At 43.4% G+C, this 15,871-nt stretch overlaps 1 protein-coding gene across 2 annotated transcripts in view; it reads left to right on the top strand.

Annotated features, from left to right (window-relative positions):
* ZFYVE16 (zinc finger FYVE-type containing 16) overlaps positions 1 to 15,871 on the top strand; it is a 227,023-nt gene that overhangs the window by 177,060 nt on the left and 34,092 nt on the right. For both annotated transcript variants that reach the window (XM_029574267.1, XM_029574278.1), the window contains 2 exons: positions 285 to 435; positions 13,099 to 13,179. In XM_029574267.1, coding sequence (XP_029430127.1) covers positions 285 to 435; positions 13,099 to 13,179 — 232 coding nt within the window. The remainder of the gene's footprint in view (positions 1 to 284; positions 436 to 13,098; positions 13,180 to 15,871) is intronic.

Here is a 15,871-nt window from a genome sequence, read left to right as displayed (position 1 = left end):
GAGCAACACTGCTGTGGGATGAGGGACATGTGACAGTGAGGGAACAGAAGCAGTGCCCACCGTTATTTGCTGTGAGCTCAGAAAAGAGAAGAAAATGTACAAAGAAGAAAACAAACCAATAGAAAATAAAACTGAGATCTGTGTACCTGTGCTGGAATGCATGTCAGTCCTGAATTCTTCCTCATTTGCTTTCCCTTTGAGGTTTCCTGGCTTGTACTAATGTCTCAGTAAGATGGTGCAAAATTCTAAAAGGGGGGAAAATGAAGTAACGTTTTCTTTTCTAGGTACTGAAAGTCATAAACTCTTGCAATGAACACGTGATTAGCATTGGAGCCAGTTTCAGCGTGGAAGCAGACTCTCACCTAGTCTGTGTGCAGAACGATGAGGGGCAGTATCAGACGCAAGCAAACAGCGCCACAGATGAACCCCGCAAAGGTAAGCAGCCTAGCCAGTCTCTGCAAGAACAGAGTCGAAAGCCTTCTGGGGCAATGATGAAAGACGTTTCCACACGTAAAACACTGTTTGATTACTGCCACTCTCTACCCAGGTGAAAGTGTGTGCATACATCAACAACGTGTATTTTTACCCTCGTACTTGGTAGGCATTCCCAAGGGCCAGGGTTAATTCAGGAGAGGCAACTGTGAGTGTAGTTTTGTGCCAAAAACTTGCATACAATGGAAGCAGGCTCCAGCCTCTGTGCATAATTGTTTCTTGAGCAATAATCAAAGCCAAACTACAGGTGTAGTTTTGTTTTGATGACTGGTGTAAACACCATTGGTAAAAATACTCCTTTATGTATTGTAGGGATGTCTTCTACAAGCAGGGATAGGTGGTGTATTATAAGGCAAGTGTGAAATTTAAAAGGCAACTCTGCATTCAGTAGCTTGAAAAGAATCAAGGTAGTATCAAATCCCCTTTGTAGGAAAAAGTATCTTTTTGAAATTGAATTTTGCAAAATGAGTTTTTCCCTCTTCTGTGGTTCTCCTTTTATGGATTGTCTTACTGTTCCAGTCCATTGAGAGAGCGGCTCACTTAATTCAAGTTACTGATTGGCCCTGAGAGAGTCAGAGAACGGTTCACGCAGTGCATTTTACTGATTGATCCTCCGAGAGTCAGAGAACAACACACAGAGTCCAGGGTATTGATTGGTCCTGGTAGGATTTTAGCAAGCAGCTTACAGAGTGCAGGGCATAGATTAGCCTGTGAGGATCTCAGAGAGCAGCTCACAGAGTGTAGGGTGTTAATCAACCAAGTGTGATCAAAGAGCAGCTCACTGAATGCAGGATATTGATTGACCTTCTGAGAATCAGAGAGCTGATTTGGAGGGAGAATGGTCTGGTGTGTCTGGCATTTCATTTCTATAATTTCTAAAGGGATGAATTAAATTATTGGCGTGGCTGATATGTTTACTCCCAGAAATGGTTTCTCAGCAACTGAAAGGTTTTGATTATTGTCTTCTGGTAATATGTTTGGTTATACATGAAAGTTAGAATTTCTTTGTATAATTAATCATTTACACCGTAATCGTGAGTTTGGTTTACAATGGAATCACAGTTTGGTTCTCCATCCTTAACAAGCCAATATCATGTGGACAAATTTGTTAGGACAAGTGAAGAAAACATTTGTGACTTCCACCAGAAAAAATTTTGAACTTTAATCAAAACTCTTCAAACATGTTCCTCTACCAATTTTCAAGCTCTGTATTGCTCCGGAAATGTTGGCTGGCCAGACTTTTCAGAAAAAGTTATAGTAACTGTTGCCCGAGTTGGCAAACACCTACAGTCCCAACGTTACTGAATTGGTGCCACGCCACACTGATGATAATATATATGCACAATCAAGGCACCCACAGTTCAGGAATGAATCAGTCTCATTGTAGTGAAGGGAGAAGAACTGAAATCTAGTGTTTAGGGTTTGACTCCTGCTTCTCCCACTGGCAATCCATGTGACCTTGGGCAAATCACTTAACCCTCCATTGCCTCAGGTACAAACTTAAGGCCTCATTTACAAATTTTTTTTTCAGTAGACACAAAATAGGAAAAAAGCTTTAGTAAATAGACCTTTTTAGATTGTAAGCTCTCCAGAAATCGGGAAATACCTATTCTACCTGAATGTAACTCACCTTGAGCTCAGATTTGGAAAGGTGAATAAATTAAAAAACCAAATCCAATTTCCCCTGCAAAAAACATTTCAAATTCCAGTTATTATCTCCCAAAACATACAAAGTATGCTATGAACCTCCAGATATAGGAGGGGGGGGGGGAGAAGGAGAGTGGCATGACTTTGTATATGCTTAATCCCAAGGTGAACTCCACCTGGCTTTCTATACATAAATCCTTTGAAAAATCAATTCAGGCTCTATGCGCATAAAATTACGCATGGAACATGATTTCACACCTACATGCATTGTAAGGCATTCTGGGGAAGGGGGCCAGAGTTGGGGGCGGGATAGGATTTAGACGCACATTTTTTATTTTTGAAAGTACGAGTGCAAGTTGGCATGCATAATTTTTCAAGTACTCAAGAGCAGTTGCGCCTGGTTCAGGGTGCACCTGCAAATTTTCAAAGTGGCTATACGCCTACAAATCTGCTTTGAAAATTCTGCCTAAAGTCTGTGGGTAAAAAAAAAATAACCCCGCAGGCGTTAGCCCTCCCTAGCCTTACTAGCCAGTGACAATCCAAAACACAGTGTAAACTCTTAATAAAGAGCTCCAAAAATCCAGAACAGGGGATAGCATGAATCAATATTTAGTTATCTGACTCATTTTTAGGAGGAAATATGTCCAGCTGTAATCCTCGTTAAACACAGATGGAATTATAGTATCTGGTTCTGTACCCACATCATCTCAATGAGTAAAATTACATCGCACATCCATTGAAAACAAGAAAACAGAATCCTAATGGATTTCTCTCTTGTGCTACCTAAAAATACTCAGTTATGAAATAATGAAAAAGTTATGTTTTTACAGGAGCTCACATGTTTTTATATTCAATGTTTCAAAGGTTTTATGCATCCTTTGTCTTTCAAACTCCCTGGGCACGTTAAGTAAGAAATCATATGTTGAGCTGTGCAAGTAGTGAAGTCTCTATCTTACATGCCATTCCTCTCTCTGTGATGACTTCCTCTCTTTCACTGGTTCTGTAAAACATGTGCCTTGTTCAAGGAAACCACCTGAGTCTGCTACGGTCAGCATTATATTACCATGTCTCTTTCTCTGGGGAAAAAACTGTTCAGAAACTTTCTACTACAAAGTCACCAATAGTCCTTCAGCTCCGTGAGGATATAGTTATAAATTCATGGTCTGTTATAAAATACATCAATTTGAAACAGGCAAGTGAAGGAGAAAATAACTGATACCCAGAGAAATCCTTCACAATAAATTATGCATCAAATGCTTGTATAGAGTAGATACATTTAATTAGGAGGCAAAAGACCTCAGAGATGCAATGATGCTTCACCGTGCACAAGAGCAGGAGAGGCATGTGCTCATTTGTAACCACCCATCTAAAAAAAAACTCCTAGGCTTAACTTGTTATAATGTAAACCGATTAACTTAACCTGTTGTGATGTAAACCAATCTTAAAAATGAGGTTTCCCCTTCTCTATCAGTTGCTGCTTCTTTAAACAATAAACAGAAAATGCCACAATTTGTCTGGTAAGATTCGTGGCTAACTTTCAAGCGAAACTGCTTTTTTCCTTAAGGTTCCCCCTTCCTTTATTAATTGCTGCTTTTTTATGGAGTGAGCAAAAAAAAAATGCTGCAACTTATCTCATAAGAAGCACAGTGAACTTAAAGACAAAACTGATATCCTTCATTGCTGCTTATTTTAGCAGACACTAAGACAACATTTGGCAAATATCAAAAGAACCAATGGTGGCCAGCGTTTCGAAAGATGAGGCTTCAGGGTGAAATGTAGGCCAAAAGAAACAAAAAAATGCTGAGGCATAAATGTTTGGAACAGCAAATAAACAACATCCTACTCACAGCATTAAACTTGTTCAGACCATATAAATGTTATGTCAGAGCAGACTGCTCTCAATAGAAATCTTTTATGAAGAAATGCCCCAGCATGCACAGAGAACTTATGCAAAAATTTGAACATGCACAGTGAAATCATATTGTCATCAAATGTCTTTAATATAATCACAAAGCTAATGAAAAATGACCCACTAAAAATAAAATATTGACCTTGTTGGAAAATTCTGTAAATAAAAAGTCGTCTTGTTCAAAATAACGCAGCCCACTCTATGGCCACATTTAAACCTAATGGTTCAACAGATTGTAGACAAAAAATCCATCTTTGTTCTAACTGAACCAGATGCTTATCACAATCTCCTCCTCTAACATCATTCTGTATCTGGTCAATCACAAAGTAGTGCAATGACAAAAACACGTTTACTTAAACAACCTGGTGCTTAATGGGAAATGGACCCATGAATTGCAGTGCAAACTTAAGGGATGGCATATCCAAGTGCAGCTTTTTAGTGCTGAGCCAAACCAAGCATCCTGGATAGAGTTGAGGCGCTGCATGACATTTCTTTTCTGCGTATTTTTTAAACTGTCAAGGAGGCGGTGTGTCTTCTGCCAAAGTTCCTGGAGTTCATCTCTATCAGGTTAGCTGTCGGGAAAATGACTGGAACCAGATCTGGGTGTACGAGGATGACATCTGAACACTATGTAGAAGGGCGATGACCCAGTGTAACTGTTCGCGTGGTTATTATGGCAGAATTCGGCTCATGGAAGGAGAGAGGCCCAGATATCCTGCTGTTGGTTCACATAGGCTGGTAGAAAGGCCTTGAGATCTAATTTACTTTCTTGGTTTGTCCATTGCCCTGGGTGGTAAGTTGAAGTGAAATCCAACATAATTCCAAACTTCTTGCAAAAGCCCTTCTTGTAGTGGGACATAAACTGAACTCCCTGGATGTGAAGGCGGACCCCGTGCAGACGGAAGATATGTTGGACAAAGTGTTTAACCAGTTCAGGCGCAGACAGGAGGCTCAGAAGGGGTGTGAAATGAGCAATCTTAGAAAATCTATCCACTACCACCCATGTGGGGGTGTTGCTGCAAGAGAGTGGAAAGTCCGTAATGAAGTCAGTGGCCAAATGGGTCCAGGGTTCCTTCGGGGCTGGCAGCGGCTATAAGAACCCCCAAGGTTGTGCTCGCACACTCTCTTATTCATCATGCATGTGGGACAGGACTCTGTGCAATGCTTTACGTTTGTCTTCATCTGAGGCCAACAGTAATGTTGGACAATTAATACCAAGGTTCGGGTGGTGCCTGAGTGACCTGCAAAGAGGGAGTGTTAAGCCCACTGAAGAGCCTTTTGTCGTAGGCACTGGGGAACCACTGTCCTCCCAAGAGGAACAGTGAATGTGACAACAACCACAATTTTTGCAGGGTCAATGATATGCCATGAAGACTCCACAGAGCCCTCCATATCAAAGGAAAATGATAGCGTATCAGTTTGTTGGTTCTTTTCAGCGGGACAGTATTGCAACTCAAAATCAAAACAATTAAAAAAAAGAAAACAATGACCAGCGGGCTTGCCCTGGGGTTCAGCCTCTGCACTTGTGCTAGGTGTTCTAGGTTTTAGTGATCTGTATAGATGGTTACTGGGTGTTTAGCTCCTTCCAACAGTTGTTGCCCAGTTTGATTGCTAACAGCAGATGATCACCAATGGTATAGTTCTTCTCTGTTGGGGAGAATTTGTTTTCGAGAAATAGGAGCAGGTCATAGGAGTACCATTATGGTTATGCTGCAGGAGGACAGCGCCTACCCTGAGGGGTAAATGCATTCACTTCCAGAATGAATGGCTTGGATGGATCTGAGTGGTGTAGGCATGGATCAAGAGTGAACTCCTCTTTGAGATTCTCGAAAGCTTGGATAGCATCCCGATTCAGTTTTTGGTGTTTGAGCCCTTCCTAGTTAGGGCTGCAAGCAGGGCTGCCAAGGAGGAGTAATCATGAATAAATTATATATAATAATTTGCGATCCCCAGGAAACGCTGCAGCGCCTTAATATCCACAGGCTGGGTCCACTCTAGTGTGGCCTTTAATTTGTCTGGGATCATATGTAGGCCTTGGTGGGAGATAATATATATCCCAAGAGGGGAAATTCTTCCTGTTCAAAGGTACACTTCTGTAACTTGGCATAGAGGTGGTGCTAATGGAGTCTCTGGAGGACCTTTTTTACATGACGTCGATGCTCCATCAGGGACATAGAGAAGACTAGGTTATCATCCAGGTAAACTCCCACATGTCCACTGCAACTAATCCAAAATGCAGCAGCATGCATCCTAGTGAATCCAAGTCACCAAGAACACATAACACCTACCCTTCATTCATTACAATGGCTTCCTGTTTCATTTCGTATACAGTACAAAGTCCTCACTATAATTCATAACTTACTATACAATAAACCTTCAATCTGGTTATGTTCTAGTCTTCGCATTTAGCAATTTGGTAGACATCTTTGATCATTGAACAAAAATCTCAATGTCCCCACAATTAAGTTAGCAAGGCTTGATCTCACCAGAAGGCATGCCTTCTCTGTCGCTGGTCTTATCCTCTGAAACACCCTGCCTGATTCACTCTGGTTAACACCTAATACTAAGGAGATACAGACGTATCTTTTCACATTAGCCTTTGACAGTGCAGTATAGTATTGGTTTATGGTGATCTGCTACATATATATGAGGTATGATGTAATTGGTTTTTCTTTTTTGATGATGTGATGATGTTGTGTTATGAACTACATTTTATTTCTGTTAATGCTTCATAGTGTCCGTCACAGGTGTTAAAGGCGGTCTTCCATTCGTCACCTTCTCAAATTCTGATCAGGTTATATGCCGCCCCCCCCCCCCCCCCCCCCCGATGGTCCAGCTTGATAAATATTTGTGTGCCCCAAAGCCAGTCAAAGAGCTTAGAGATCAAGGGAAGAAGATAGTGATTTTTCTTGGTAATGAAATTATGACCACGATAAGTCTATGCAGGGATGTAAGAACCCGTCCTTCTTGCCTTCGAAAAACAATCCAGCCCCAGCAGGTGACGAAGAAGGGCAAATGAAGCCTCAATCCAAATTCTCTTTAATATAATTGGTCATAGCTTCTGTTTCAGGAGCAGAGAGCGGGTATACTCTGCTTGCTTGTGGGTGGAACCTTAATAGGAACCAAGTCTATGGTACAATTGTTGGAGCGAAGAGGTGGCAGGACCTCCGCTTACTATTTGCTGAACACATCTGCAAACTCTGCATATTGCATGGCAGACTCGGAAGCTCTGAAGTAATTGTTTGAGCCATGGGCACCACAGGCGAAACCTTGGTAAAGCATCGTTCATGATAGCTAGGAATCCACTTGATGATCTGTAGTGTGTCCCAAACAATTTGGGGCTGATGAAGTACAATCCATGGTAGGCCCAGGATAACTGCATTGACTGCTTTAGGGAAGTCATAAAGGCTGATTTGTTCTTTATGCAGAATTCCTGTTTGCATATTGAGGGACACAATGGCTGTTGCAACAAATCCAGGCAAAGGTTATCCATATATGGACAAGACTTAGAGTGAAGGTATCCAAGGGGACTGTCTGTATCTGGTAGTGATGGATCAAAGCATCATGGATGAAGCTGCCACCTGCACAGGTGTATCCAAGAAAGCAAGAATGTTTACGGGAATGTGCCCAAGAGAGAGATACTGGAACTAGTAGTTGTAGAGAGGTGAAGGGATGACCTAGGGTGGCCTCTCCCACCAGACCAAGGTCCTTGAGTTTCCTGGCTTATTCGAACAGCGACTTGCGAACTGCTCAGATGCCACACAATAAAGGCACAGGTTTAGATTGTGGCTCCTTTGCTTCTCATCTGCAGATAGCTTGAAACAGTCAACCTGGCTCAGGAGGTGAGCGAGAGGAAACTGGTCACTGGAAACGTGGGGCAAGGCGGACGTGGCGGCAGACCAAGACCCTTTCCTGGGCCCTTTCCTGGAATCTTAGGTCTAGGCTGATTAGGCCCTCCAATATTTCAGGCAGATCCCTGGCAGCCAACTCATCCTTTATAGCTCTGCAAACCCTTGCCTGAAAATTGCAATCAGACTGTCACCGCCCCATTGAAGTTCAGAGACCAGAGAGCGGAAATGCACAGCATACTCCCCCCACAGACTGAGAACCTTGTCGGATCTGCTGGAGTTTGGATGCTTTGGAAGCCATGCAGCCAGGCTCGTCGAAGATCTACCAGAATTCTTGCAGGAAACAATGTCTCCCAGGAGCGGATCTTCTCTTTCCCAGAGGGGCAAGTCCCAGGCCAGGGCCAAGCCACCCAGCAAGGTTAGAATATAAGTGATCTTGGCACAATCAATGGGAAACACAGGTGCCTGTAGTTTGAATGGCATCCAACACTGTTTTAGGAAGCCCCTACATTGCATTACATCTCTAATGTACTTCGGTGGCGAAGGCAGGTGAAAGTGGGAGTAGTAGGCTGTATCATGGGTGCTGAACCAGAAGCTGGAGTAGGCCGGAGAGCCATATCATGGAGGTACCCGGCCATAGTATTCAGCTGGTCCTACTGCTGCTGAAGTTGGTGTGCTAACCCAGCAAGTGTGGAGGTCTGAGACGAGTTCACTGAGATCAAGGCCTCAGCAAACTATGAAAGGTAACATGGGTGTGTGGGCCCTTTGTGCTGCAGCATAATTGACACAGACTAAGAGGCCTGCGCAAGCAGCTGGCAAATGTGCCCTATAGCGGGACAGTCTGAAGCTTCACCTAATCCAGCCACCTTTCTCACAGATTGAACTCTTGGGTTCTGACAGCTGGCAAGACTTAGGTAGGTCCCTAGGGCAATGAAGAGAACAAGAGTCCAAAAGCATGCTGGGGTCAGGGCAGGCAGCAGGCTAATGGAGTCTGAGACAGCCCAAGGTCCGGTGGCTAACAAGGATGGTCAGGTCCAGCTGGCAGGCAGTTGTGGTCAGGTCCAGGAAAGAGTTCAAGATCTGGAGAGTCAGGCTAGGAGTAGATGAAAAAACACTGAAGACACTGGTCGATATAGAAGGACAAGACAGGGAGAGACAAGGATGAGCGAGGCAAGGCTGGACGAAGAATCAGGAACGCAGGAGTCAGGAGCCAGGAACTCAAGGAAACACGCACTGCAAAAGCAGAAGACCTGTTGCTGAGGCAAAGCAGGAAGGTCCGAGGAGCACTTATATAGGCCAGGGCTGCTGCTGTCATCCAAGGATACCGCAGGTCCTTTAAGAGGCACCGCAGGAAGGAGCCAAAGCATGGCGACAGAGAGCAGCAGCAGAGCCTTCTGAGGATCTGGGGCCTGCACGGTAATGGCAACATCGGGGCTAAGTTCAGTGACTCGAAGGGCAGACCCGTGAGCTGCAAATCTTAACACAATATATGTTAAGATCTATGGGGTGAATTTTCAAAGAATTAAGCACGCAAAAGTTAACATATATGAGTGTAACTAGCTTGTACTCATGAAATCACTGTATTATAAACCTTGAATGTACATGTGTACGTTACATTTTGTGCATCTATTCATGCGAAAAAAGGGGCAGCCTGAGGGAGTTCAGCGTGGGGCCAACAGTTACGTGCATAAGTTGCTAGTTTAAAGACTCTTCTGCATGTACATTTGTCAACTTGCATAATTTTACACTTGCTAAATACCTTGCATATTTGATATCAGACTTGTTTATTATGTTCTATTGGATGGTTGGGAGGTCTGGGTGATCTGAAGAACCAGAAGAGCCTCATTGACCTGGAGGAAAGACTGGTTGAACTGGTGGATGAATCAGAAAACTAGTAATTTCAGTTATGTGCGCATGTTTTAAAATATACCGACTTCTGCACAAGCAAGTCCTACTTTTTTTTGTGCATAAAATATATGCACATATATTTTTTAAATTGATAGGGAAAGTATTCATATTCAGTACATTGAAATACTTGTTTTCCATGCATTCCATGTATTCACGTGTAAGCACATATGTTGGGGGTCGACGAACATGTATTTTAATATGTGTGTATCTGATAAGCGCAGGTTATACAGCATTGTCATATCATCTGTGGCCATATTCGCTCATATATGCAACCAAGCAGAGTTATTTAAAAGTTATCCTCTATGTGTTTATTTTATTGTAAAGTGCAGCAGATCTGTGTCTGCTATCTATGTCATACAGTTGCCCAGCAACTTGTACTTGTGATTCAGGACTGAGATGATTGAAACAGCAGTCATAACCCTAGCAGACTCATATAAGGCAGCTAAAGTGCCTCCTTAATGCTGCAGCTGCAGAGCAAACAGTCTTGCAGGAGCTCACATAGTGAGATTTGGGCAGAAATAGGTGTGCCCAAGAGGAAGAAGACAGAAGAGGAGACTTATAGTTATGGGCAGGGCTGGAACATCCATTAGCTGAACTGGGCATTCACCTAGAACGCTGACCACTAGGGGGCATCAGAATCACCAGCGCAAACCCCTGGTCAGTAGCCAAAGATACAAATGAGAACAGCCGAGTGGGGCCATGAGAGCAGAGCCCATCCCGCTTGTGGCCAAAGATTAAGCCCGGTGGGCCGCAAGCAGAGCCCATCCTGCTCATAGTCAAAGATAGGCCTCATAGAGCCACGAGCGGAACCAGTCTTGCTCACGGTTAAAGATTAGGCTCAGTGGGGCCATGAGCCAAGCCCATCCCTCTCACACCCAAAGATTGAGAGAGGCCTGGCAGAACCACAAGCAGAGCCCATCCTGCTCGCACAGAGTACATTCCTCTCACAGCCAAAGATGACCTGGCTGGACCATAAGTGGAGCCCACCTCGCTTGTGGCCAAAAATTAGGAGAGAGGCTTGGCAAGCTGCAAGTGGAGTCCGTCCCACTCATGGCCAAAGTTAGGCCCAGCAGGACCCATCCCACCTGCAGCCGAAGATACAGAGAAGCCTGAGAGAGCCGTGAGCAGAGCCCTTCACACCCATGGACAAAGACACAGAAGAAATAGACCCATGAGAGCTGCAGGCAGAGCTTATCCCACCTGCAGCAGAAGATGAAAAGGCACAGAGTGAGAATGCAAGAGAGCCTATGAGCCTATATAAGAGAGAGAGATGTTTGTATATGAGTGAGTGAGGGTAAGTGTATGTGTGTGTGTGAGAGAGAGGGGGAGTGTTTGTGAGGGAGTGTGTATGTAAGTGAGAGATTAGGAGTCTTATGTGTGTGAGAGAGGGATTGTGTATGCATGAGGGAGTGAGGGTGCATGTTTGTGTGAGAGAGGGAGCCTGTGTGAAGGGGTGTGTGTGTATGAGAGAGAGCCTGTGTGAAGAAGTGTGTGGTGTGAGTGGGACAAGGAACATGTGTATGTGTGCATGAGAGAGAGGAAGGGTATACATGAGTGAATGTGGGGTATGTATGTGTGCGCCTATGTGTGAAGGAGAGAAAGTGTGAGAGTGAGAGAATGTGTGTTTGTGTATGAGAGAGAGGAGAAAATTTGTGTGCAAGAACCCCCCATCAAATTAGCTATGTCCGACAATCTCAGGGCATCTCAAAATCAAAAGTTCCCAGGTATGAAGAGCAGTTGATTTTTTATCTTTGTTCATTTAAATCATTGATAGTTATTTGATATGTCTGCTGACTTTCAATATTTTTTGGAGTTTGGAACATTTTTTTTTATTTTTATGTTTTAAATTATTGGATGTCATTCTATTTATCAGCTATTTTGAAATATTCTTAACTGGTATACTATTACACTGGTAGACAAATGGTATACAAATTTTGTCTCTTGTGTTCATTAAATGGAACATCTCTTGTCACTGTCCAGCAATAGTCTGCAAGCATTGATGGGCTCCATTTGCCCTGATACCATTTTTCTATTGCTGCATTGTCCTAGTGAAGTCGCTCACCATGCTCATCGCTCACTGCTTCTCAGTTTGGTGGAAAAGAATCTAGAAGAGAGTGCAAAAAATGTATCTTTAGTGACATGTTGCTGCCAAGGCTTTTGTATGCCTTGAGAAAGTTTCCCACCAACTCCTTGAGTTGTCGGCCTTGTTTCCAAGAAAATTTGCTACCACTAACTGGAAGGCTTTCCATGCAAACCCAGTCAAAGATGTATTCATAGATTCAGTCAAAGATGAATATTAGTCATTTCTGGTTTAATTTGAAATCCTTTCCCTTCTTACCCACTGTAATTCCCAAGTTAAAGGTCATATATATATCTTTGGAAACTAAAGCCAATCAACAATTTTAAGCATCATTTTTGTTCTCAGTGACCCAGATTTAGTAAAGTTTGACTACATTTATTTCGGAAGCATTTAGGCTGTAGACCAATGTTGTTGATGTTTTATATTGCTTGATTTTATTGTTTGATATTTTATGAAGAATGGCAATGTTTCTGTTTTTCCATTGTTGTACTGCATACAGGGTAGGGTTTCCAGTTCAGTTTTTGTCTGCACATTTTTCATTTTTACTTTATGGCCTCTCTATTCTGTATTTGGTGAAGTTCTGTCTGTGTTCTGAATGCATGATTGAACTTTAGGTATTCTGCTAGTGTGTAGTTTCTGTATAGGGTTCTATAGCAGATAGGCTTGTTCTGTTTTCTTAATAGGAAGTTTTTTGGTATTTTTGGCCTGGTGTAATATTTACAGAATTACATTTTCATAAGTAGGGTTGTTACTATTTGAGTGCTGGCAGTTAGTGCTGTTTTGGTATGGGAGGTTTACTATATTGTAATTCAGTTGACTCATGACTTTAAATGCCAAGCTCACACCCAACATGCATTACAATAGACCTAATACATATGGGTTCCAATTACCTTTTTTTGCCTTTTAGCAGGGCTTTTTGGTTGACATTCAATATGCAAATTATATATTCATGCACTGCTTTAAGTGATACTTTTACCTCACAAAAATGGACTTTGAATGTCCTTTTTCATGTAAAATCTACTGTTATAAATGCATAATTTTTACTTGTGTGTGCGATAAGCCGGGGGAGGAGTGGGATGAGGAGGCGCAAGGCTGAAGGTTCACCTAGGGTAGGGTGCCTTGTATAGGCCTGGTTATGGAGAGGGAAAAAAAAGCAGTTCATCCACTTATCATATTGCAATAATTGTTTTTCCTAATTGAGATTGCATTTTTAGTTACAGGTGCAAGTTTTGTTGTGTTCAATGGAGCCTTGAAAGCATCTTCTGGATTTCTTGCCAAATCCAGCATAGTTGAAGGTATGCGTCTGTGTTGCAACTTGAATAAAGTAATGTGGCTGCTTTGTTAGTCCATTTGTCCATTTGCACTGATTTGATGAGGGAAGTATAATCAGAGACCCAGTTTTATCGTGGGCCACCTTAGGAACCACAAGAATATAACCTTCCAGTGGTTTTGTTGAGGAAAAGGAAGGGGACATTTAAGACAAACAATTTGTCCTCCCTCTTTCCTTCCCCCCACATCTCTCCTTCACTTCTCGATCAGTCCTTGGGCCTCTCTCCTTTCCCCTGGCTGGTAGGAGTGTGCATCCTCTACCAGCCTCCTCTACCAGCCAACTTCAGTGTGATGGTTTGAACTGCGGTGCTGGCAGCTCTCACAAGACTGTGGGGCACCGCGGGATTAAAGCCGGCCAGCAAAGGAGTCAGTCAAGGGTAAGGGAGCCCTCCACCTGCCAGCCAGAGGAAGAGGGGAGGGAGGGAGGGAGGGAGGCATATCCGGGGATTAATCAGGGGAGGGGGTAGGGGTGAGGACAGTGAGGACTGGGGATTGCAGGAAAGAGAGAGAACCCTATGCCTGACACAGCTTTTTTGGGGGAAGAAGCCAGGTTTTCTCTAGGGAACTGACCTTTCATTGGGGAGACTGCTTTTCACTTTTTTTTGGGGGGGGGGGGGAGGGGGAACCACGATAGCATTAGGTCCCTGTGTATAGCTCCCGAAAGCTCGTCACAAATGTATTGGGTTAATCCAGTATAAAGCTATCACCTACAACTTAATTGCTGACCTTGTTGCAATTTAAAATGTAACTCTTATTGAGGATAATTTTCAAAAGCTATTTACCGATATTATGTATTTTTGTTTGTTTATTCACCGCAATTCTGAAATGCTGTAAATAAGTTATTATATATATATATATATATATATATATATAACCTACTCTAATGGCTGTAAATAAGCAATAATGTTTAATTTGCTCTAAATAAGTCACAATGCACAACATACTTTAAACTTTCACACCTCTACAATCTTTCTGCTGTAAATATCTCCTCCTGTAAATACCTCCTCTTCAATTATGGTTACGTTCCTTTACTTTCTCAGCTGCTATCCTTTCCTCCTCTACCTTTCTCCCTCTCTCCCGCCCCTTTTCGCACCTGCTCCATCACCCGCTCCCTGTTTTTTGTAATTTTCCTCCTTTCTCAAGTTTTATTGTAAACCGGCGTGATGTGCCCGCACGAACACTGGTATATTAAAAGCTGTTAAATAAATAAATAAATTCTCAAACTATGTTCAGTGCAGATTTAAAATTAACACTCAATCATAAATACATAAACATAAAACAATGCAAAATACATTATAAACATGAAACAGAAAACATTTAACAATGCATTAAAATTTTAATATATCAGCTGAAGTTTATAATTTTTCCCAGTAAATGCTTTTCTGAATAAGTGGGCAGAAATGGCTATTTACCTGGATAAAAGGCTTTTTCCGCAGATAAGCAGGTTGAATTAACCGTGATATCTGGGGACGTCCTTCCAGTCCTCTAGGTGGCGGTGCTCCAAAGAGCACACAGAGTTGAACTCTGCCTGTGCATATCACCACTTGGATCCCGCCTGCCTCAGTCTTGTTCTTTCTCTGCCTTTCACTGCTACATTGTTGGAACTACAGGAATTAACTCCTCATGGGCCCAAAACTGAGTAGTGAAGATGCCAAGACCATCTGGATTCAAATCCTGCCAGTGGGGCAAGATTATGTCGATTACTGATGGACATACACTCTGCTATGTTTGCCTGGGGCCCGACCATGACCAGGCCAACTGCAGGGACTGCGGCCGCATGTCTCCAAGGGCACGAGGCAAAGAGCAGCAAAGATCCAAGTGTTAAAGGAGGCAGCAGCAGTACCTCAGACTGCACAGCCTGCCCTGGGATCCACCCAGTCCTCTCCATGCCCCAGTCGGGAAGCCCTGAGAGAGAGGGAAAAGAAGTACCTGCTCTGTAGATCCCTCGGGCAATGAGAGGGCCCCGCGGAAGCGCGCCCTAGCTGCCTCGATGCAGGACGTTGGAGGAGCAGCAGCTTCACAGACCCAGGCAAGTTGCGGTCGACGCACCAATGCGAAGCATCCGCCATCTCGAAGCATCGACGTGAAGCATCCGATGCATCGAAGTATCCAACACATCAAAGCCAAGTGGACGTTGTCATCGTAGATCGCCCAGTGCATAGAGTTCTGCTATGATAAGAGCAGAATCCTTGTCTACCACACCAAAGGCTCACCAGGTTAGAGCAATGGCAGCTTCTGTGGCACATTTGTGTGAAGTGCCTATTCAGGACATATGTAAAGCCGCCACGTGGTTGTCACTACACACCTTCATGACACATTACTGCCTTAACCAGCAAGCAACCGCGGATGCAGCAGTGGGTCGAGCCATTCTGCTGGCAGGGACAGCAAAGGAGACTGTCTGCAAAGGGGGGTACCAGGTTGAGCATAACCCCAGACAAGAACTGGAATGGACTGTACGTCATTCCCAGGTCTGGTGGTGCTCAACCTTTTTTCAGCTGGGGACTCCCCAGATATCATGGCTAATTGAATCTGCTTATCTGCGGAAAAAAGCAAGTTTGCTTACCGTAAACAGTGTTTTCCGTGGATAGCAGGGTGAATTAGCCATGCTAACCTGCCTGCCTCCCCGGGACAGTGAAACTGCAAGCTTGGATAACAGAC

Source organism: Rhinatrema bivittatum, chromosome 1 (genome assembly GCF_901001135.1).
Source record: "Rhinatrema bivittatum chromosome 1, aRhiBiv1.1, whole genome shotgun sequence".
NCBI lineage: Eukaryota > Metazoa > Chordata > Amphibia > Gymnophiona > Rhinatrematidae > Rhinatrema > Rhinatrema bivittatum.
This window is presented reverse-complemented; position numbering and strand designations above follow the sequence as displayed.